The sequence below is a fragment of the Lethenteron reissneri genome, chromosome 3, assembly GCF_015708825.2.
Source record: "Lethenteron reissneri isolate LAM-NWPU_2019-01 chromosome 3, ASM1570882v1, whole genome shotgun sequence".
NCBI lineage: Eukaryota > Metazoa > Chordata > Hyperoartia > Petromyzontiformes > Petromyzontidae > Lethenteron > Lethenteron reissneri.
Genome location: NC_083781.1, coordinates 11795622 through 11816473, shown reverse-complemented (window position 1 = coordinate 11816473; position 20852 = coordinate 11795622). Strand labels below are relative to the sequence as shown.

At 55.8% G+C, this 20852-nt stretch overlaps 1 protein-coding gene and 6 non-coding genes across 7 annotated transcripts; 3 read left to right on the top strand and 4 right to left on the bottom strand.

The window, feature by feature from the left end:
* Window positions 1–1273: 1273 nt before the first annotated feature.
* TRNAA-UGC (transfer RNA alanine (anticodon UGC)) lies at window positions 1274–1345 on the bottom strand. The gene has a single exon. It is a non-coding gene; the product is annotated as a tRNA-Ala (tRNA).
* Window positions 1346–1845: 500 nt separating this feature from the next.
* On the bottom strand, window positions 1846–1917 carry TRNAA-CGC (transfer RNA alanine (anticodon CGC)). Its single transcript has one exon. It is a non-coding gene; the product is annotated as a tRNA-Ala (tRNA).
* Window positions 1918–2152: 235 nt separating this feature from the next.
* On the top strand, window positions 2153–2225 carry TRNAR-CCG (transfer RNA arginine (anticodon CCG)). The gene has a single exon. It is a non-coding gene; the product is annotated as a tRNA-Arg (tRNA).
* Window positions 2226–2711: 486 nt separating this feature from the next.
* On the bottom strand, window positions 2712–2783 carry TRNAA-CGC (transfer RNA alanine (anticodon CGC)). The gene has a single exon. It is a non-coding gene; the product is annotated as a tRNA-Ala (tRNA).
* A 758-nt stretch (window positions 2784–3541) lies between these two features.
* On the top strand, window positions 3542–3613 carry TRNAA-CGC (transfer RNA alanine (anticodon CGC)). Its single transcript has one exon. It is a non-coding gene; the product is annotated as a tRNA-Ala (tRNA).
* Window positions 3614–4857: 1244 nt separating this feature from the next.
* On the bottom strand, window positions 4858–4930 carry TRNAR-CCG (transfer RNA arginine (anticodon CCG)). Its single transcript has one exon. It is a non-coding gene; the product is annotated as a tRNA-Arg (tRNA).
* Window positions 4931–9234: 4304 nt separating this feature from the next.
* Window positions 9235–20829, top strand: LOC133347677 (importin subunit alpha-1-like). Its single transcript, XM_061560163.1, has 10 exons — window positions 9235–9300; window positions 10914–11069; window positions 11414–11502; window positions 16227–16495; window positions 16623–16717; window positions 16869–17132; window positions 18501–18734; window positions 19274–19456; window positions 20136–20282; window positions 20720–20829. Exons 1-10 carry the CDS (start codon window positions 9235–9237, stop codon window positions 20816–20818), a joined length of 1602 nt encoding a protein of 533 aa, XP_061416147.1. The 3' UTR covers window positions 20819–20829.
* The last annotated feature ends 23 nt before the right edge of the window (window positions 20830–20852 follow it).

Here is a 20852-nt window from a genome sequence, read left to right as displayed (position 1 = left end):
GTTCTCACGTGGTTACACGAAAAACACTTAATAAACGCATGTGTGTTGTGCTGTGTTGAAGGAATGCTCGTGTGTGCAGCTCGGGTGTGGCTGGGGAGGGGCTGGGTGGGGAGGGGCTGGGTGGGGCTGGGTGGGGGGTGGGAGGGGTGGGGGGCTGGGTGGGGAGGGGCTGGTCACCGCGTGGTGCCCTTATAAAACTCAACGTTTAACCTACTCACGCAGGCTTGTGCCCGCCCTCACAGTCGGGCACATTTGCGGAATACACCACGCCGCCGTTGACCCTGGCCATTGACCGAGCAACCCAACGTTCTTACCAGCTCCCTCCGCAGGAATGTGTTTTTGGAATTCTACCTTTGTTGGAAAAAGTAATTAAATAAAAGCTTCCGACATGGAGATGCCGGGGATTGAACCCGGGGCCTCACAAATGCAAAGTGTCCGCTACACCACTTTGCCGCGTGCGCTCTACCACTGAGCTACATCCCCACCACACTGGCTCCGTCTGCACCCAGTAACGTGACCTCGCTGTGTAAGGGGGCTATCTGGGTCATGTCCTGAGTTGAAGAATCTACTCAGAAATCTCGCAGACCTGTTCCTTTTCCCGGTTGTTAGATTGCGGCACTTGGAAGCAAACATTACCTGGGCTACCTGCGTGGACCATGAAAGTGACATCTCATCCACAGTAGGGGTCATCACAAAGAACACACGGCTAGATGAATGTGGCCCAGTGGCCTAATGGATAAGGCACCAGCTTGCAGAGCTGGGGTTTGTGGATTTAAGTCCCATTTGGATCTTCAGTGTTTTGGTAAAAATTAAACGATCATCTTTCTTCTTCAAATCACAATTTGATTTCCCATTCAATTTCCGAGGCATAATTTACCTCTACTCTTTTCAATAAAATTTCCCAAGTATCCTGATCTAATTTGTTGAGTTATCCTTCAGCGATGAGGACTCCAGACTGATTTTCGTCTCACCCACTCCGTTCGACCACCACTCGGCAGGTCACAACACTTTTCTCTCGCCTTTTTCCACGCACTGCTCGCATTTGGAAGTCCATCCTACGGTATTAAGTCTAATAACCTTGCTAATTTCCATAAATTTGTTAACTCTTATCGACTACAACTTTGATTGTAGTGCTGTTCATTGCTGAACGGATGACATGTTGGGCTTCTGGATCTGTGCTCAGCAATGATGACGAATCAAAACAAGTTGGCGTTTTGTCCAGGCCACGCATGTTCCTTCGAGTAAAATTGGCCACTGGCAAAATGTCACTGCGTGGAGATGCCGGGGATTGAACCCGGGGCCTCACACATGCAAAGCGTGCGCTCTACCACTGAGCTACATCCCCATTCCGGTTCTATCTGGGTGCAGTTCCACCTAGGTATGGGGTGAAACTTCGTCATCAGCTTCTTTCCTCTCTTGTCACCCACTCACTCTCATGTTGGCCCTGGGACTTGTACCCATCGAGTCTGCACAGAGTCCAAGCAAAATGTGTTTCTTTTAAACTGAAAGAAATAACTAGAATACATGTGGATGGATACTATAATGCTTTCCCAATTTATTTATTATTGGAAGTATTTAATTTGGAAATAAGAGTGTTCTGGATACTTTTAAGCACTTGTTTTCATCTCCAAATGTTTACATAAACCATTTGATCACTGTACACATCGTGAGTTACAAAATTAGCAAGTTCCGTAAATTAACACACATTAATCCTAAGGTTTCGTTCATCCAGGGTAATATTTACGAAAGTTAACGTGCACCCTTATTACAGGGACATGGACACAGACAATTCATTTTGGAATTCAACCTTTGTTACAAACATTAATTAAATAAAAGCTGCGGACATGGAGATGCCGGGGATTGAACCCGGGGCCTCACACATGCGAAGCGTGCGCTCTACCACTGAGCTACATCCCCACCACATTGTCTCAGTCTGATCCCAGTAACGTGACCTCGTTGTGTAAGGGGGCTATCGGGGTCATGGCCGGAGTTGAAGAATCTACTATGAAATCTCACAGATCTTTTCCATTTCCCGTTTGTTAGATAGCGGCACTTGGAAGCAAGCATTACCTGGGCTACTCCTGAGTACCTTGAAAGTGACATCTCATCCACATTAGGGGTCATCACAAAGAACACAGGGCTCGATGAATGTGGCCCAGTGGCCTAATGGATAAGGCACCAGCTTCCGGAGCTGGGGATTGTGGGTTCGAGTCCCATCTGGGTCTTTAGTGTTTTGGTAAAAATTCAACGATCATATTTCTTCTTCAAATCACAAGTTGATTTCCCATTCAATTACCTATGCATAATTTACCTCTCCACTTATAAAACATTTTTCCCAAGTATCCTGATATCATTCCACTCGTTGAGTTATCCTTCTGCCATGAGGACTCCAGACTGATTTTCGTCTCACACACTCCGTTCGACCACCACTCGGCAGGTCACAACACTTTTCTATCAGCTTATTCCACGCACTGCTCGAATTTAGAAGTCCATCATCCGGTATCAAGTCTAATAACCTTGCTAAGTTCCGTAAATATGTTAACTTTAATCGACAACAACTTGATTGTAGTGCTGTTCATTGCTGAACGGATGACATGTTGGGCTTCTGGATCTGTGCTCAGCAATGATGACGAATCAAAACAAGTTGGCGTTTTGTCCAGGCCACGCATGTTCCTTCGAGTAAAATTGGCCACTGGCAAAATGCGACCACGTGGAGATGCCGGGGATTGAACCCGGGGCCTCACACATGCGAAGCGTGCGCTCTACCACTGAGCTACATCCCCGTTCTGGTTCTACCTGAGTGCAGTTCCACCTAGGTACGAGATTAAACTTCGTTATCAGCTCCTTCCTATCCCTCGTCCCCCCACTCACTCTCCTGTTGGCCCTGGGCCCTGTCCATATCGAGTCTGCACAAAGTCCAAGCGAAATGTATTTCTTTGTAACAGAAAGAAATAACAAGAATACATGTGGATGGATACTATAGTGCTTTCCCAATTTATTTATTCTTGGAAATATTTAATTCGGAAATAAAAAAAAGTGTTTTGGATACGTTTAAGCACTTGTTTTCGTATCCAAATGTTTAAGTAAACAATTTGATCACTACGTGCATCGCTAGTTATACAAATAGCAAGTACCTGAAATCAACACAAATTAATTCTAAGGTATCGTTCATATCGGGTAATATTTACGAGAGTTCATGTCCACCCCGATTATGCAGGTGGTCGTGGGCTCTATCCTGACGCCTGCTGCTGAATATTTGGAGTTTGCTTCTCTCTCTCTCTCTTCCTCGTGGTCGCGTGAATTTGTTTTTTGTCCGGCTCCGTCGAGTTTTCCCTCCACATTAGGAAACGTGCGCTTAGAGTAACTGGATGCTGCTATACATTTCCACGTGCTGATAAGCCACTGTCGTTGAGCTATCACTTGTGGCCAGGTCGCTTCCACATAAAGAGCTATTTCGCTCAGTGGCCTTGACCTGGTAAAAAAAAATTAAAGGTCAAAACGACGAGGTCACCTTACTGGGTTCAGGCTGAGTCACCGTGGTGGGGATGTAGCTCAGTGGTAGAGCGCACGCTTCGCATGTGTGAGGCCCCGGGTTCAATCCCCGGCATCTCCACGTGGGATTATTTTTTTGAATGTTTATTTGAAGCTTCAAAACGAAAGTTGAATGCGGAAACTGAATGAGCTCGAACTTGATTTGAAGCTTTCGTGACTGCAGGAATTACTCTTTGGTTCTTTCGGTAAAGTCACGTAGAAATAAAGCAATGTAATCATTTTTTAATGTATTACTTATTTTCTTTCTACGTGACTTTACCGAAAGGTCGGGGGAGGGGAGAGGCGACACATTGATTCTCGTTAACGTGAGCCAATAATAACGAAACTTTTAGGATAAATGTGTGTTTTGCTCTTTCTCCAGTAACATACAATGCACTCTGTTGGGGGGCCTCTCTCACCGTGGTCGAACATTGACTCACCACGACTCGTTTGTAAATTCATAACACGTCGCCCTCTGCTGCTCGTTGCAGGAAACTCCGAATGGAACTCAAAACAAATCAGAGTCGGGAATCTTGATATATTTATACCGGAGGAATTCGATGAACTATCAATCCATTTTTCACCGATGTCCACCAGGGGTGGGCCAGAAGAATTCCCCTGCCCGCACCCACGGCGAGACAAAAGGACGCGAGTTTCCAGCAAGGCATCGTTCGGAGGATCCTTTCGTCCATCGCGTGCGCTTGGCAGACTCAGACTATCGATTGCATTCGGAGTGCCCGTGCACGAACATCTCCACTTTTTTTTTCGATTTAAAGCTTTCGTGACTGCAGGGATTCATCTTCTTGGTTCTTTCGGTAAAGTCACGTAGAAGGGAAATAATAAATAATAAAAATAAAACATAATAAAATAATTCTCACGACGTTTCGGTCACAACGCAAGCAGCCGTCCTCAGGTGAAGAATTAAACACCACGCTCCAGAGCTTCATGGCTCATCAGGATCAAGATTCTGATTTTGTTAACAGCAACGTTGAAAATATGTCACTGGCTACGTTTAGGATAGTAGCACTTATTGGTAACATATGACGAAGGGTCATTGCTCGAAACGTCACCTCTAATTTTTATTTTATTTTAATGCTACGGCGGTAATTGATGAACGTGTTGAGTTTTTTGTATATATTGTATCGTAAATAGAAAAAAAAATATTTATATGTTGAATTATAGCCACGTATAAAACTTGTAATTACTTTCATAAACATCGATATATTAATATGAACGTATAAAGCTGTGGTTTATATTCATCGTGGACTTATGTTTAATATGAAGTTAAACTGTATACGTAATTAAAATAAAAAAAATAAAAAATCACGACCCAGATGGGACTCGAACCCACAATCCCCAGCTCCGGAGGCTGGTGCCTTATCCATTAGGCCACTGGGCCAGGCAGTGCCAAGGTGTCTCATTTGGGTCATCATCACCACCAGCCATGGTCAATCCACTGCTGAATGAAAATGTTCCCGTGCCATCGTCATAGCATCACGGTTGCGAGATGTTAACTCCCTCGCCTGGTATGCAGGAGGCCGTGGGTTCGATCCCGACCCTGACGCCTGATTGTTTTGGAGTTTGCGTGTCTCTTTTTCCGTGTTCGCGTAGATTTTTCTCCCGGATCCTCCGGGGCTTTTCCCTCCACATTTAGAATCGACGCGCGTTTAGAGTGTTTGAGCTGCTGCTAGAAATCTTCACGTGATGATAAACCACTTAGTCGCGCTGCCATCTGTGGCCGGGTGGCTTCCGTGAAAGAGCTTCATAGCTCAGTGAGCCTTACCTGGTAAAATAAAAAATCTAATGTTTTTCGTGGTCATCTCAAAATGTCAATGCGATGTCACAATCCACGTGGCAAGTCAATGTCGTGGGCTGGCACTCCGCTGTTAGTCTCGTTATCGTCTCTCACTGGCCGGAACGCGTCCTGCTTGTCAACGCACAGCTTGACTTCTCTGCGCAGTCAATGTGACCGATGTCTCTCAACCAGTGGTGCGTGTTCTCTCAACATCCACGTGTTCTTCTTCCTGTCTCAACCTCGCAGTGTCATCACCACTATCCACCGCTGGATGAATATCAGCGTGACGATGATGTCTCTACCCTGCGCGTGCGTGTTCTCTCATCATCCACGTGTTCTTCCTCCACCCCCTCATGTGCCGTGCCGGCCTTCATTGATGCTGCTCGCTGCTGACAGCACATGCCCCAACAGTCTGTTAAAGGCTACACAGTGGTGGGGGGGTGGAGGTGGTTGTCTTTGAGTGTGGTAGACAGCGCTGATTTGAAATGATGGACCTGTTGCGTGGGTACGTGTGTGTGTATGCGTGGGTGTGTATGCGTGGGTGTTTGCTAACAGCACTTGCCCGACAAGCCTATTGAGGCTATACGGGGGATCTTTGTTCCAACTTGAGCGGTCGTGCAGCTGCGCTACGAACCCGGGCAAAACGAGTTCGATTGCCGCTCACGGCTACCAACACCGGTGACGATTATCTGAACCAGTCCTGGACCTCCCCTAGGTCGACTCAGCCTCAAATGAGTACCTGGTGCGATGTGTAAACATCGCCACTAGGGAGACAAAGGCGGCCTGGCGTGGTGTTGGCCACCTACCCCCTCGTGTGACGTGCCGGCCTTTATAGGTGCTCGCTAACAGCACTTGCCCCAACAGTCTGTAAACGTTTTCTTGGTTCTTTCGGTAAAGTCACGTAGAAGGGAAGTAATAAAAATTAAACATAATAAAATAATTCTCACGACGTTTCGGCCACAACGCAAGCAGCCGTCCTCAGGTGAAGAACAGGTCTGTCGGAAAGATAGCGTCTCATTTTATTATGTTTTATTTTTATTATTTTATTATTTCCCTTCCACGTGACTTTACCGAAAGAACCAATAAGATGAATCCCTGCAGTCACGAAAGCTTTAAATCGAAAGTCTGTTAAGGCTATAGGGCGATCTTTGTCTTTGTTCCAATTAGCCTCAAAGTACACCGAGCCTGGCACAAGGGGTCTGCGGTGACTTCACCGCCAATTAGTGGTGAGTGTCGGCTGTTGACGCGTTAATCAACGTGCAGGGAGGTGGCCGATTCAACCTCTCTCTAGCAACGTGAGACCTGATAATTGTTTTTTTACCCTTTTATCTGCCAACAAAACTCACACCTTTTTTACAAGGAGTCAGAGGTGGGACAAAGTCATTGTTATGCAAGTCCAAGTCGAGTCTGAAGTCATCAAATTCATGACTCGAGTCTGACTCGAGTCCAAGTCACATGACTCGAGTCCACACCTCAGAGGTGGGACAAAGTCATTGTTATGCAAGTCCAAGTCGAGTCTGAAGTCATCAAATTCATGACTCGAGTCTGACTCGAGTCCAAGTCACATGACTCGAGTCCACACCTCAGAGGTGGGACAAAGTCATTGTTATGCAAGTCCAAGTCGAGTCTGAAGTCATCAAATTCATGACTCGAGTCTGACTCGAGTCCAAGTCACATGACTCGAGTCCACACCTCTGCAAGGAGTCATGTTTGCATAGACCACAATACCTGCAGCCATAATGCCAAAAAAACACAACTTTGATAATGTATGCACTGTCCTTGAAGTTGATTGGTCCACACCCGAGACAGCTTTCCTTAGAGCCTAGTCTCACATGGGTTGGACCAGATGACGCCAAGAAGCAAACATGACTCCTTGTAAAAAAAGGTGTTAGTTGTGTTGCCAGATACAAGGGTAAAAAAACAATTATCATATTTTTAACTGGCAAATGAGGTTCCAATGGTGTAAACGCGACACCTGTTTTGCAATCATCAGGCGCGTGCAGCGCCTCGCAACTTAATTCGCATATCAACGGAGGGCAAGATAATTGGTGATGGTGGTGCAGTCATTCCATGAGCCTGGATCAGATATTTGGGCTACCAGCTGCACGAGGCGGCAACAGCACATCCGATCAGCACGGTTGACTATGTACGGTGCGAAAGAAGTTCTACATACATAGTATCAGCGATTTCAATGCTTTGCCGTGGCTATTAGTAGTGAATTATGCGATTCCCGTGTGAAATGAGTGGAAGGGGGTTATCAAATACTGAACTCATATTAGCCGTGCAAATGTATTTATGTGTGTGTGTGTTGAACTTATTTCGCGCCGTACGTAGCCGACTAATCGGAGGCGCGGAATATCCATCGCGACCACTCACGACGCAAGATGCGGCCGCTCATCTTTCGGATTCTCGCAATTTCTGCTCCGGTCCGTGTACTAATCAACAATAATCAAGACCGACCGCGAGACGCTGGAGTCTAATGACCCACGTGCGTAGATTAATTTTCAAACCACGTCCCCCCACCCCACCTCCACCCCCCTCCACCCCCCTCCACCCCCACCCCCCTCCACCCTCACCTCCATCCCCCTCCACCCCCACCCCTCTTTCCAAGTTCCATCAAAATTGCGGCCAGGTGTGAAAAACCAGAATCTCCGACTCTCCGATCGGTACACCGAGCCGAGGTGTCGGCCAATCGGGGGCGAGCAGTGGGGTATTTAAATCCCACGTGGCGGGGTGCGGGGGAGCACGTGGCATATTGCTGGTTCAACTCACGTAGGCGTAACCCCCGTGCCCGGTAAGCCAAGAGCCCCTTCTCCAAAGTGCACCTAGCCTGGCACAAGGAGGGGGAAGAGAGGGTGGTGTGTGTGTTGGTCGTGTAAGTAAGCCCTTCTCGATTTTGCGAGTACTTGCCACAGAACGAGGGCATGTACAGCCCTGTTGTCAATCCACTGCTGGATGTGTGCCTTCCTCCACACGTTGCGATGCATGTTTTTGTGTGGGTCGTGTTGGTGGCGGTGGCGGCATGAGCATACGTCTCGCTGGTCTGTGCTTGGTTGGGGAAGTTGGGAAGGGAAGCCGTAGACGGTCAAGAACAGTACAGTACAACACTGGCTTTTTCAGCACAGCACCGTAGCCGCTTGTACCATGCGTGATGCATGGCGGTCACGCGTCTGCAATGCACCATCCATGTACAACACCTGATTTTTGGCTTCCGAGAATCTAACGGATCGGGTCCGTTCATTCCGAGCAATTCCGTTCGAGGCGAAACGCGGCCAGGGTAACTCTGTGGTTGTGCGTTGTTTCGCGTCAAGCAATCGTTGAGAGAATGTTCGATGTTTAAGCTCGTGTAATGTGAAGCGTTGCGTGGGGGGTTTTTGTTGCACGTTCCTAAACGTTGTGTAATGGGCGGTGGCGGCGACTCCAACCGCTAGTGGCCGCTGTATTTGGAATGTTGCAAGAAAAGACGGTGCGGGTCGAATCGTAACAATTGCATCGCGTGGTGGTCGTGAAATTACTGTTACACCTGTCGAACATAAGGTTAACGTAGCGTATAAAAAAAGTGTGAAATCCAATTTTGTATTCGTATCCCCATTGTGGACACTTGCTTAGCGTTTGGCGAAACGGGCCGCGCGGAAGTGGGTATTGCAGAGCCACGTCTGAGACGCGCCCACCCACCCCTCGCCCCTTCCCTTCCCTTGGGTGGCGCTGTTTCAATTGTTGGCGTGGTCACACTGCGGGCGGGAGGTGAGGAGTTTGCGGTTTTTGAGCCCCCCCCCCCCCCCCCCCCCCCCCCCCCCCCCCCCCCATTGCAGACGGACCCGACTTGCTGCTGCTACTCTAGCAGGTTGAAGCGACTTGTGGCTGCTCAAAAACAAACCACGCTCGCCGCCGCCGCCACCACCACCACCATGCCCCGGGAAAAGGTCGCCGACACGCGCATCCATCGGTTCAAGTACAAGGGGAAGGACATGAACGTGAGTTTCCTGTCCTGGTCTCCGCTCGCCTTCGTGGCTCAAGTTAGGAGGAGGAGATGGAAGTCTGCCTTGGCGAGGGTGGGGGGGGTGTAGCTGCAGGCAGGACCTGATTGAAGGCCCAAGCATTTCTGCTTTGTTCGGCCTTCTGTGATTAACTGTCGACCGCTGCTACTGCCCCATATCACTACAGCCGCAATCGCTCGCTAAAGCTGATACCAAAAAAATAAACTCTCTCCGATCAACCGTAGGGACTGCAACAACGCCGCCTCTTCCCCTGCAAGACTGTCCCATTTGAGAATGAGATTTGTGTGAAAAACACCCTTTGAAGGTGTTGCTTATTTTTGCAATTAAAACATCTCGGTTTATCTCCCGGTGTTAATTTCTCACCATGGGGGGGGGGGGGGGGGGAGTTGATGTGACACTGCCGCTTTTGCTTACACACCGTCTATTCTTGCTATACAAGTATATACATTCAAGAAAATATTTTTGTCATACAAACAAAAAATCCATAGTCAAATTTTATTTTTTCATCGGCCGTTGGCAGTGCCCGCTGTTTGGAAATCCGGCCCTGGCTCTGGATGATTGCGTTGCTTAAACTAATTTGGCGTGGTGAATTTTGCCAGGTGAAGCCCACTGAGCTGTATTTTCCTTTCCACAGACGACCCAGCAACAAACAACCCATGATGGCTCCATCGAAGTTGCTTTATCATCATTACACGTGGAAATTGTATAGGCACTGCCAAATAATCTAAACGCATGGTTTGGATTCTTGCGCTCGTTAACCCGATCCGATACGAGCAAAACTTCCCCCCCCCCCCCCCGTCACGTTTGTCCCCGTTCGCGCACCCCAATTGTTGGCGTTGCCGCTACGATAGCCGAGTGGCTGACCAAAATAATGGCAAAAACGAACCCCACGATCAGTGCTGGATTACCTTGGTAGCGCAAGTAGCTACTACACATGTAGTAGCTACAGGCCGTGCACTTTCAAGGGCCCCGCGCTAAATGCTTTCAAGCTATCAATTCCGATTCGGTGATTCGGCACTTGCTCTATTGTTATAGTACTATACAGCCTTCAACTTTTATGAACGACTGGTTAAGGTTAGCGATTTGTCTTATCTGGCCGTATAACAAATGAGAACCTACAATTACTTAACTATGCAAGTTAAACGTGTGTTTAATATTTATTTAGTCTTATTTAGGGCTCCTTTCTAACCAATGCCACAGGCCCCGCACAATCTTAATCTGTCGCTGCACACACGATGTTAACTGGTGCTGGGGAAAGTCTTCTGATGCGGTGTGCGCTGCTGGATGGGGAGGTGATGAGCGAGGCTTGGCCACTTGTTGTTTTTAACGCTAACCAGAGTTTTGATCCTCGGCTTTTGAGTACTCAAACTCTGCATGAGCATTGGGGGTGGGTGGGGGGGGCGCGTGGTGCATTTAACCAGCGCATGGCGAAAGACCCCCGGTACTTCCCCAGAGACGGACCCCCCCAAAAAAAACCACGCCGTGTAAATACGGCCATCGCGTCTCGAGCAGCGCTTTCTTCTCGTGCAATGGTTTGTCTTCCTTGTCCGGGTTTTGTCTCTATGCACTTGACCTCTTCCCCTGGTCAGGAGCTGAGGCGGCAGCGGATGGAAGTGACCGTGGAGCTTCGCAAGAACAAAAAGGAGGAGGGCCACATGAAGCGTCGCAACCTGGGCTCCTCGCTCATGGAGGCGCCCGGCGACCACATGGACGACCGCGACTCGCCCGTCTTGAACACCAGATGTGTACGGGCGGCTTTGGCTTGTGTGTGTGTGTCCGCGCGCGCGTGTGAACGCTAAGCGAGGGGGGGGGGGGGGTCTGCCTGTGATCTGGTTGGCGGTTATTGTTGGGGTTAATCATCTGGTGGGGAGGGGGTGGAGGGTTAAAATCGCTTGAACTGCTTTCGTACGGTACCTAGGCCAACCCGTGCTAATTGTCGGTACGTACAGGTGCGTGCGTTTGCAAAAAAAAACGAAGCCCACTTATGGTGGTGTACCCTGGTCGACTTGCAAAAAAACCAGAGCTCTAACAAGTCTAACCGTGACACGTCAACTGTTGTGTTTGTTTGTTGCGTGGCTCGCAAGAAAAGCTCCCCAACGTCATGACCGTCGGCGACATCATATGCGGAGTGAAGAGCGGCAACTCTGAGCAACTCCTGTATGCGACGCAGGCGGCGCGGTGAGGAAGGGAGCGGGGGGGGGTGGGAGCGGAGGGGGGGGTGGTGAGGAAGGGAGCGGGGGGGGGTGGGAGCGGAGGGGGGGGTGGTGAGGAAGGGAGCGGGGGGGGGGGGGTGGTGAGGAAGGGAGCAGGGGGGGGGGGGTGGGAGCAGGGGGGGGTGGTGAGGAAGGGAGCGGGGGGGGGGTGGGAGCAGGGGGGGGTGGTGGGAGTGGGGGGGGGGGTGGTGAGGAAGGGAGCGGGGGGGGGGGGGTGGTGAGGAAGGGAGCAGGGGGGGGGTGGGAGCAGGGGGGGTGGTGAGGAAGGGAGCGGGGGGGGGGGGGGTGGGAGCAGGGGGGGGGGTGGGAGCAGGGGGGGGTGGTGGGAGCGGGGGGGGGGTGGTGAGGAAGGGAGCGGGGGGGGGGTGGTGAGGAAGGGAGCGGGGGGGGGGTAGTGAGGAAGGGAGCGGAGGGGGGGGTGGTGAGGAAGGGAGCAGGGGGGGGGGGGGTGGGAGCAGGGGGGGGTGGTGAGGAAGGGAGCGGGGGGGTGGTGGGAGCGGGGGGGGGTGGTGAGGAAGGGAGCGGGGGGGGGTTGGGAGCGGGGGGGGGGTGGTGAGGAAGGGAGCGGGGGGGGGGTTGGGAGCGGGGGGGGGTGGTGAGGAAGGGAGCGGGGGGGGTTGGGAGCGGGGGGGGGTGGTGAGGAAGGGAGCGGGGGGGGGGGTGGGAGCGGGGGGGGGGTGGTGAGGAAGGGAGCGGGGGGGGGGGGGTGGGAGCGGGGGGGGGGTGGTGAGGAAGGGAGCGGGGGGGGGTGGTGAGGAAGGAGCGGGGGGGGGGTGGTGAGGAAGGGAGCGTGGGGGGGTGGGGATGAAGGGAGCGGTGGGGGGTGGTGAGGAAGGGAGCGGGGGGGGGTGGTATGAGGGAGCGGGGGGGGGTGGTGAGGAAGGGAGCGGGGGGGCGGTTGGGAGCGGGGTGGGGTGGTGTGAGGAAGGGAGCGGTGGGGGGGGGTTGTGAGCGGGGGGGGGTGGTGAGGAAGGGAGCGGGGGGTGGGGGGTTGGTGGAGCGGGGGGGGGTGGTGATGTAAGGGGAGCGGGGGGGGGGGTGGGAGCGGGGGTGGGTTGGTGAGGAAGGGGAGCGGGGGGGGGGGGGGGTGGGGCGGGGGGGGGGGGGTGAGGAAGTGAGCCTGGGGGGGGGGGCGGTGAGGAAGGGGAGCGGGGGGGGGGGGGTGAGGAAGGGAGCGTGGGGGGGGGGCGGTGAGGAAGGGAGCGGGGGGGGGTGGTGAGGAAGGGAGAGGGGGGGGGGTTGGGAGCGGGGGGGTGGTGGTGAGGAAGGGAGCGGGGGGGGGGTGGGAGCGGGGGGGGGTGGTGAGGAAGGGAGCGGGGGGGGGGGTTGGGAGCGGGGGGGGGGGGGGTGAGGAAGGGAGCGCGGGGGGGGGGTTGGAGCGGGGGGGGCGGTGAGGAAGGGAGCGGGGGGGGGGTTGGGAGCGGGGGGGGCGGTTGAGGAAGGGAGCGGGGGGGGGGTTGGGAGCGGGGGGGGGCGGTGAGGAAGGGAGCGGGGGGGGGGGGGTGGGAGCGGGGGGGGGCGGGTGAGGAAGGGAGCGGGGGGGGGGGTTGGGAGCGGGGGGGGGGGCGTGTGAGGAAGGGAGCGGGGGGGGGGGTGAGGAAGGGAGCGGGGGGGGGGGCGGTGAGGAAGGGAGCGGGGGGGGGGGTGAGGAAGGGAGCGGAGGGAGGGTGGTGGGAGCGGCGGGGGTTGGGGGGGGGTTTTGGGACGCGGGGGGGTGAGGAAGGGAGCGGGGGGGGGGTGAGGAAGGGAGCGGGGGGGGGAGGTGAGGAAGGGAGCGGGGGGGGGGGTGAGGAAGGGAGCGGGGGGGGGGGGGTGAGGAAGGGAGCGGGGGGGGGGGTGAGGAAGGGAGCGGGGGGGGGGGGTGGTGAGGAAGGGAGCGGGGGGGGGGGTGGGGAGGCAGGCGGGGGGGGGGGTGAGGAAGGGAGCGGGGGGGGGGGTGAGGAAGGGAGGGGGGGGGGTGGTGAGGAAGGGAGGGGGGGGGGGGGTGAGGAAGGGAGGGGGGGGGGGGCGGTGAGGAAGGGAGGGGGGGGGGGGGGGGTGAGGAAGGGAGCGGGGGGGGGGGGGGGGTGAGGAAGGGAGCGGGGGGGGGGGGGGGGGGGGTGAGGAAGGGAGGGGGGGGGGGGGTGAGGAAGGGAGCGGGGGGGGGGGGGTGAGGAAGGGAGCGGGGGGGGGGGTGAGGAAGGGAGCGGGGGGGGGGGTGAGGAAGGGAGCGGGGGGGGGGGTGAGGAAGGGAGCGGGGGGGGGGGGTGAGGAAGGGAGGGAGCGGGGGGGGGGTGGTGAGGAACGGGAGCGGGGGGGGGTGAGGAGGGAGCGGGGGGGGGGTGAGGAAGGGAGCGGGGGGGGGGGGTGAGGAAAGGGAGCGGGGGGGGGGGGTGAGGAAGGGAGCGGGGGGGGGTGAGAAGGAGCGGGGGGCGGTGAGGAAGGGATGCGGGGGGGGGCGGTTGAGGAAGGGAGCGGGGGGGGGTGGTGAGGAAGGGAGCGGGGGGGGGGGGTTGGGAGCGGGGGGGGCGTGTGAGGAAGGGAGCGGCGGGGGGGGCGGTGAGGAAGGGAGCGGGGGGGGGTTGGGAGCGGGGGGGGGCGGTGAGGAAGGGAGCGGGGGGGGGGGTGAGGAAGGGAGCGGGGGGGGGGGCGGTGAGGAAGGGAGCGGGGGGGGGGGTGAGGAAGGGAGCGGAGGGAGGGTGGTGGGAGCGGCGGGGGGGGGTTTTGGGAGCGGGGGGGGTTTTGGGAGCGGGGGGGGTGAGGAAGGGAGCGGGGGGGGGTGAGGAAGGGAGCGGGGGGGGGGGGGTGAGGAAGGGAGCGGGGGGGGGGGGTGAGGAAGGGAGCGGGGGGGGGGGGGTGAGGAAGGGAGCGGGGGGGGGGGGGTGAGGAAGGGAGGGGGGGGGGGGGGGTGAGGAAGGGAGGGGGGGGGGGGGGGTGAGGAAGGGAGGGGGGGGGGGGGTGAGGAAGGGAGGGGGGGGGGGGGTGAGGAAGGGAGGGGGGGGGGGTGAGAAGGGAGGGGGGGGCGGTGAGGAAGGGAGCGGGGGGGGGGGCGGTGAGGAAGGGAGCGGGGGGGGGGGGGGTGAGGAAGGGAGCGGGGGGGGGGGGTGAGGAAGGGAGCGGGGGGGGGGGGGTGAGGAAGGGAGCGGGGGGGGGGGGTGAGGAAGGGAGCGGGGGGGGGTGAGGAAGGGAGCGGGGGGGGGGTGAGGAAGGGAGCGGGGGGGGGGGTGAGGAAGGGAGCGGGGGGGGGGGGTGAGGAAGGGAGCGGGGGGGGGGGGTGAGGAAGGGAGCGGGGGGGGGTGAGGAAGGGAGCGGGGGGGGGGTGAGGAAGGGAGCGGGGGGGGGGTGAGGAAGGGAGCGGGGGGGGGGGTGAGGAAGGGAGCGGGGGGGGGGGTGAGGAAGGGAGGCGGGGGGGGGGGTGAGGAAGGGAGCGGGGGGGGGGGGGTGAGGAAGGGAGCGGGGGGGGGGGTGAGGAGGGAGCGGGGGGGGCGGTGAGGAAGGGAGCGGGGGGGGGTGGTGAGGAAGGGAGCGGGGGGGGGGGTTGGGAGAGCGGGGGGGGGCGGTGAGGAAGGGAGCGGCGGGGGGGCGGTGGGAGGAGGGGGCGGTGAGGTAGGGAGCGGGGGGGGGGCGGTGAGGAAGGGAGCGGGGGGGGGGTTGGGAGCGGGGGGGGGCGGTGAGGAAGGGAGCGGGGGGGGGGTGGGAGCGGGGGGGGGCGGTGAGGAAGGGAGCGGGGGGGGGGTTGGGAGCGCGGGGGGGGGGGGGTGAGGAAGGGAGCGGGGGGGGGGCGGTGAGGAAGGGAGCGGGGGGGGGTGAGGAAGGGAGCGGGGGGGGGGGGCGGTGAGGAAGGGAGCGGGGGGGGGGGGTGAGGAAGGGAGCGGAGGGAGGGTGGTGGGAGCGGCGGGGGGGGTTTTGGGAGCGGGGGGGGTGAGGAAGGGACCCTCATCGTGACGGCACGATGAGGGTCCGCGTCACATTTTGTCTTGTCGGGGAGGGGGGGGGCCGGGTGGGGGTGCTCACGGCAGGGACTGCCGGTAGCTCGCAGGCCCATCGATGAAGAACACTTTTTAGTTCGTGGGTCTGCAACAACAAAAATAACAAAGGGTAATTTTTTTGTTCGAATTCGGTGCCAAACTCTAAGAGCCACAATGCACCGTGTTGAACACGTGACGGTGGTCCTTGATAAAATACCATCACGGAGCAGTCCTTTAAAGAGCCACGCGTGGCTCCAGAGCCGCAGCTTGCCGACCCCTGTCCTAGTTGGAGGCCCTTTTTTAAATATTACGATGATATAATCCAAGCATCTTTTATACACACCGTGCAACGTAGGCGTTCGACTCTACATCATTCGTCGGCCAGCAATTGTGTAAAATCATCCATTCGTGGATTATGCTCTCTCCCTGGTGAAGTCTGCAATGATCGTGGGTGGCCTTGACCTCTTGACCTCGTCTCAAGTCCACGCTCGACCTGCTGCTGTGCCCCACTGCTTTTGCACGGTCTTGTGTTTAGGCTTGAGATGAACTACTGTAGATGGTGTCTCATCTCGTCACTTTTTAAATTTCCCAATGTGGTGGCGAGTTCGGTGGTAAATTTGTGCTCGCGGTCCCTCGTGTGTAAAGCTGAAAAAAAATTGAGGACGCTTTTACATTTCACATCACACTTAATTTAGTTTGTTTTGAGCTTGTGTTGGCTAACTCGCACCCCCCGCCCCCGCAGGAAGATGCTATCCCGTGACAAGCACCCACCCTTGAACGACATAATCGCGGCGGGGCTAGTGCCGGATTTCGTGGCGTGCCTGGACCGCGAGGACTGCCCGCCGCTGCAGTTCGAGGCGGCGTGGGCCCTCACCAACATCGCGTCTGGCACCGGCGAGCAGACGGCCATCGTGGTGGCGGCCGGGGCCGTCCCAGCGCTCGTACGCCTTGTCACCTCTCCGCACCCGCACATCAGCGAGCAGGCCGTCTGGGCGCTGGGCAACATCGCCGGTGCGTGGTTGGTGCCGGGATGGGGTGGTGGTGCAGGTGTGGTGGCGGAGTTGTCCCCACTGCTAGGCTGAAGGAGCGGTCTCTGTCTCTGTCGCTCTGTCGCACTCTCTCCTGGGTGCTGCTGCAGGTGATGGGGCGGAGCACCGCGACCTCGTGGTCAACAGCGGCGCCGTGGGTCCGTTGGTCGCCCTGCTCGAGAACCGCGACATCAACGAATTCCACGTGCGTGGCCCCTCCCCGCTCGGCCCTATCGTCTTCTCTCCATCGAACGAACAAAATCTGCGTAATAAAACTGGGATAACGGATTTATTGTAAAAATGTTTCCAAAGCAACCCACGTCGTTTTTGGGCAATTCTATGCCTTCCCACCCCAGGTGGGCCTGCTCCGCAACCTGACGTGGACTCTGTCGAACCTGTGCCGGAACAAGAACCCGGCGCCGAGCGTAGCGACGGTGCTGATGCTGCTGCCCGCAATGGTGCGGCTGTTGCACCACGCCGACCACGAGGTCCAGGCGGACGCTGCCTGGGCCCTCTCCTACCTCACCGACGGCACCAACGAGCGCATCCACTTGGTGCAAACGCAAGGGGTCACGCCACGCCTCGTCCAACTGCTGGGCTGCGACATGCCGACCGTCGTGGTGAGTGGTGGTGGTGGTGACGCTGTTGGTCTCGGTTGGGAGGCAGACGCCCTCGCAACGGAGGGCGGCGGAGCGACACTCGGGACGAGGCGCTGGGCAGATAGAACTCGGCGAGTTCCCACAGTAGGGGAGCACGGCTGGTGCATCTGCCAGTCATCTCGGTTGGTCAACTCATGGCACTTGGGTCTGTCCCGTGACCCTCCTGTTGGTAACGAACCTTTAACACTTAACGTGGCCTCGGTGCATCTGACTTCATGCACAGGTGCCGTGGTGATGTCACCGCCACTTGGAGGTGAATGGCAATTGAGCGGTGGTGGTACAGATTGGCGGTTTGGGGTGGTGGTGGGTGGTGAATGGACTGATGGTTGATATGATGGTGGGACAGCAAATTGCTCTGGCTTTTAATGACCACATTTTTACAATGATGAGATTTATCAGCGCTCCAGCGCTGCGGCGCAACTGTTTTGTAAATCTGCATGTGATACCCTCCAGAATCGGAATCCTTTATACTGGAGGAGGAATCCGATGAGCTATAAAATGTTTTTCACCTGTCCGGTAGGGGTAGCAGTGGCAAGTTGCAACGACAAACGATTCTAAAACCTGATAGGAGTGCAAAGTATAGGAAAGGTAAGCCAGTCACTAATTAAATGCAAGTAAAATCCAGTATAAAAGTACAAATTGTGTGCAAGTGTGGGTTCTCAATTCCTAGGCCCTGGACTGTGCTCCCTAAGCTGCCCCCTTCATGAACCTGGCAAAGGGGGTGGCTGTTAAACTCCGCCGTGGTTTCAGGTTTTGTTCTCTCTCGTTGTCATCTTGTTTTTTCCTGAGACGATGTAAGGTTGGTTGCCTTTCTTCCAGCAGGTGTGCGGGTAACGCATCTGCAGGGGTCTCTTCCCCTTGTAACCTACAGCACCTCCGCCCTGCAGGAGTGACGTTACGTTATGCTCGAACGATGCAACGGTGTTTTTCTAAGAATGTGAAATCTAATTTTTATTTGTATCCATATTGTGGGCACCCCAACGTGTTTTTTTTTCGGAACAGGCCGTGTGTAAGTGGGTATTGCAGAGCTACGTCTGAGATGCACCCCCCCCCCAAACCCTTCCATTTGGTCGTGCTGCTTAATAATTGCCATGGTCACACTGCAGGGGCAGTTGCCTTATTGCATTTTTAAGACCCGAGTAGACGACCAGACCTGCTGCTGTTACACTCGTAGGTTTGGAGAGCCTTCAGCTGCCTAAACGATCCATTCCACCACCACGGGATCTGGCCTCCAACAACACTCGCATCTATCGGTTCAAGTACAAGGGAGGGCAAGGACATGACTGCGAGTTTTCTGTCTGCTGCCGCCCTCCCCCCGACCACCACTAGACCCCATGCCTGCGTGCGATCGGAAACATGGTGACGGGCACGGACGAGCAGACGCAGGTGGTGCTGAAGGCCGGTGCGCTCGACATGTTCCCCATGCTGCTGCGCCACCCCAAGAGCAACATCCAGAAGGAGGCCACGTGGGCCCTGTCCAATGTAGCGGCTGGCCCCATAGACCAGATCGAGCAGATCATCACTGCCGGCCTTGTGCCCCACCTCATTCACGTCCTGGACAAGGTGGGTGCGTGTAGGGGCTTGGTACGGTCAACTTGGTCAGTCTACCCGGGTCTGTCCCGTGACCTGTTGGCGAGCCCTTCGACCCTTCATGTGATGGCCTCGGTACACCTGGCACAGGCACCCGTGGTGACGTCGCCATCGCGTAGTGGCGAATGGTGGATATCATTGGCTGTCGTGTAGTGGGGAGCCACTGGGTAATTATAGTGGTTGGCAGGCTTGCAATGAACCCGGTGCCCCTAGTTAAGATTACTGCTCCACGGCCAACACCAGATGACGATTATCTGAACCGGTCCTGGGCTGCCTCCCCTAAGTCGACTCGGCCTCAAATGAGTACCTGGTGCGGTATGTAAAAACATCGCCATTGGGGAGACAAAGGCGGCCAGGCGTGGCGCTGCCCCCCAATCCCCGCGTGTGCCGTGCCAGCCGTCATAGGTGCACCTATAACAGGACTTGTGGCAGGCTGTATGGGGGGGATCTTTGTTTATTGCCCTTTGTTTGAGGGCGGGTGGGGTGGCCGTGTCCATCCATTCTCTCCGCAGGGCGACTTCAAGTGTCAGCGCGAGGCCATCTGGGCCGTGACGAACTTCACGAACGGCGGCTCCGTGGAGCAGATCGTGTACCTCGTGCAGGAGGGCGTGCTCAAGCCCATCCTGAACCTCTTCTGCTCCAAGGACAGCAGGAACGTGCAGGTGGCGCTCAACGCGCTGGGAAACCTCTTCCTGGTGGGTTTTGCCCGCGTGTCGTCATCGTGGCCACGGCTGCCCCCCCGCCCTCCCCACCGGGGTGGCCCCGTTTGTCGGTTCTGTCCACTCGCCCGCTCCCATCGCTCCACGCCGTATTCTCTTAATTTTCATTAAAACCATTGTGCCAACTTTGGTCGCGGTGGCTTTCGGCTCTGTCCTCTTACAGATGGGGTCAGCGCATTGCCCGGTGTTTTCAGATGCGCTATCGTGGCCGTCTGGAACGCTCTTCCAATATTAGGAAGCCACTGGGAGCTATGTACTTTTAAATCTGGATTGAATTCCTTTCGGACCTTGTGCGGGTTGTCCTTCCCCCAGCCCCCTGATTTTTAGCACGGTTGGCTACGTACGAAGCAAGACGTTCAACATACACATTCTCCTATCCTCCATTACATCAGCTGCATACTCTGATCTGTTATTTCGCATTTTATTTTGGCATGACGTCTGACGTGTTGCCGAGCTTCTGGTTCGTGAAACAACAACTTGGTACAAACTTTAAAAACCTATTTGCCAACAAAGCCGTTTAACGAAACTTTCGAGTTGCGAGGTGGATGCTTCTCAATGCGACCACCCAGTGGGTACAATTTGATAACGACGACACGAGTTGACCGCAACCTAGCCGTTTTACAAACCGGACCCTCGTTCGCTGTGGGGTGCGAAGGCCGCGGAGAAGATTGGCGAGGTGGAGAACATGACGCTCATGGTGGAGGAGGGCGAGGGGCTGGAGAACCTGGAGATGCTCCAGATGCACGAGAACGAGACCATTTACAAGACGGCGCTCGCGCTCCTCGACAAATACTTCAGCACCGTGAGTACTCCCCTACCTCTTCTTGGTTCTTTCGGTAAAGTCACGTAGAAGGGAAGTAATAAAATAATAAAAATGAGACCCAATAAAATAATTCTCACGACGTTTCGGCCACAACGCAAACGTCGTGAGAATTATTTTATTATGTTTTGTTTTTATTTTATTACTTCCCTTCTACGTGACTTTACCGAAAGAACCAAGAAGATGAATCCCTGCAGTCACGAAAGCAGCTTTAAATCGAAAGTTTTTATTTTACTTTTATTAATTTTAATTAAAAAAAATTTTTTACCTATGTAACTTTACCAACCTAAGAATATGAATCCTTGCAGTCACAAAAGCTTCAAATCTAGAGTTGCTCTTGGAACCCATGGCCCTCCTGTATGCCAGCAGAGGTCGTTAACATCTTGCTACCGTTGTGCTTTCTTCCCCGCACCCTGGAGGAGGAGGATGGGAAAGAGCTGGTGAGGCCGACGGTGACTGGGAGCGTGTACATGTTCACTCAGCCCAGTGACGAACACGGCCGCGGCTTCGGCTTCTGAGCTGCCAACAGGGAGGAAGGACGGCGGAGGTAGC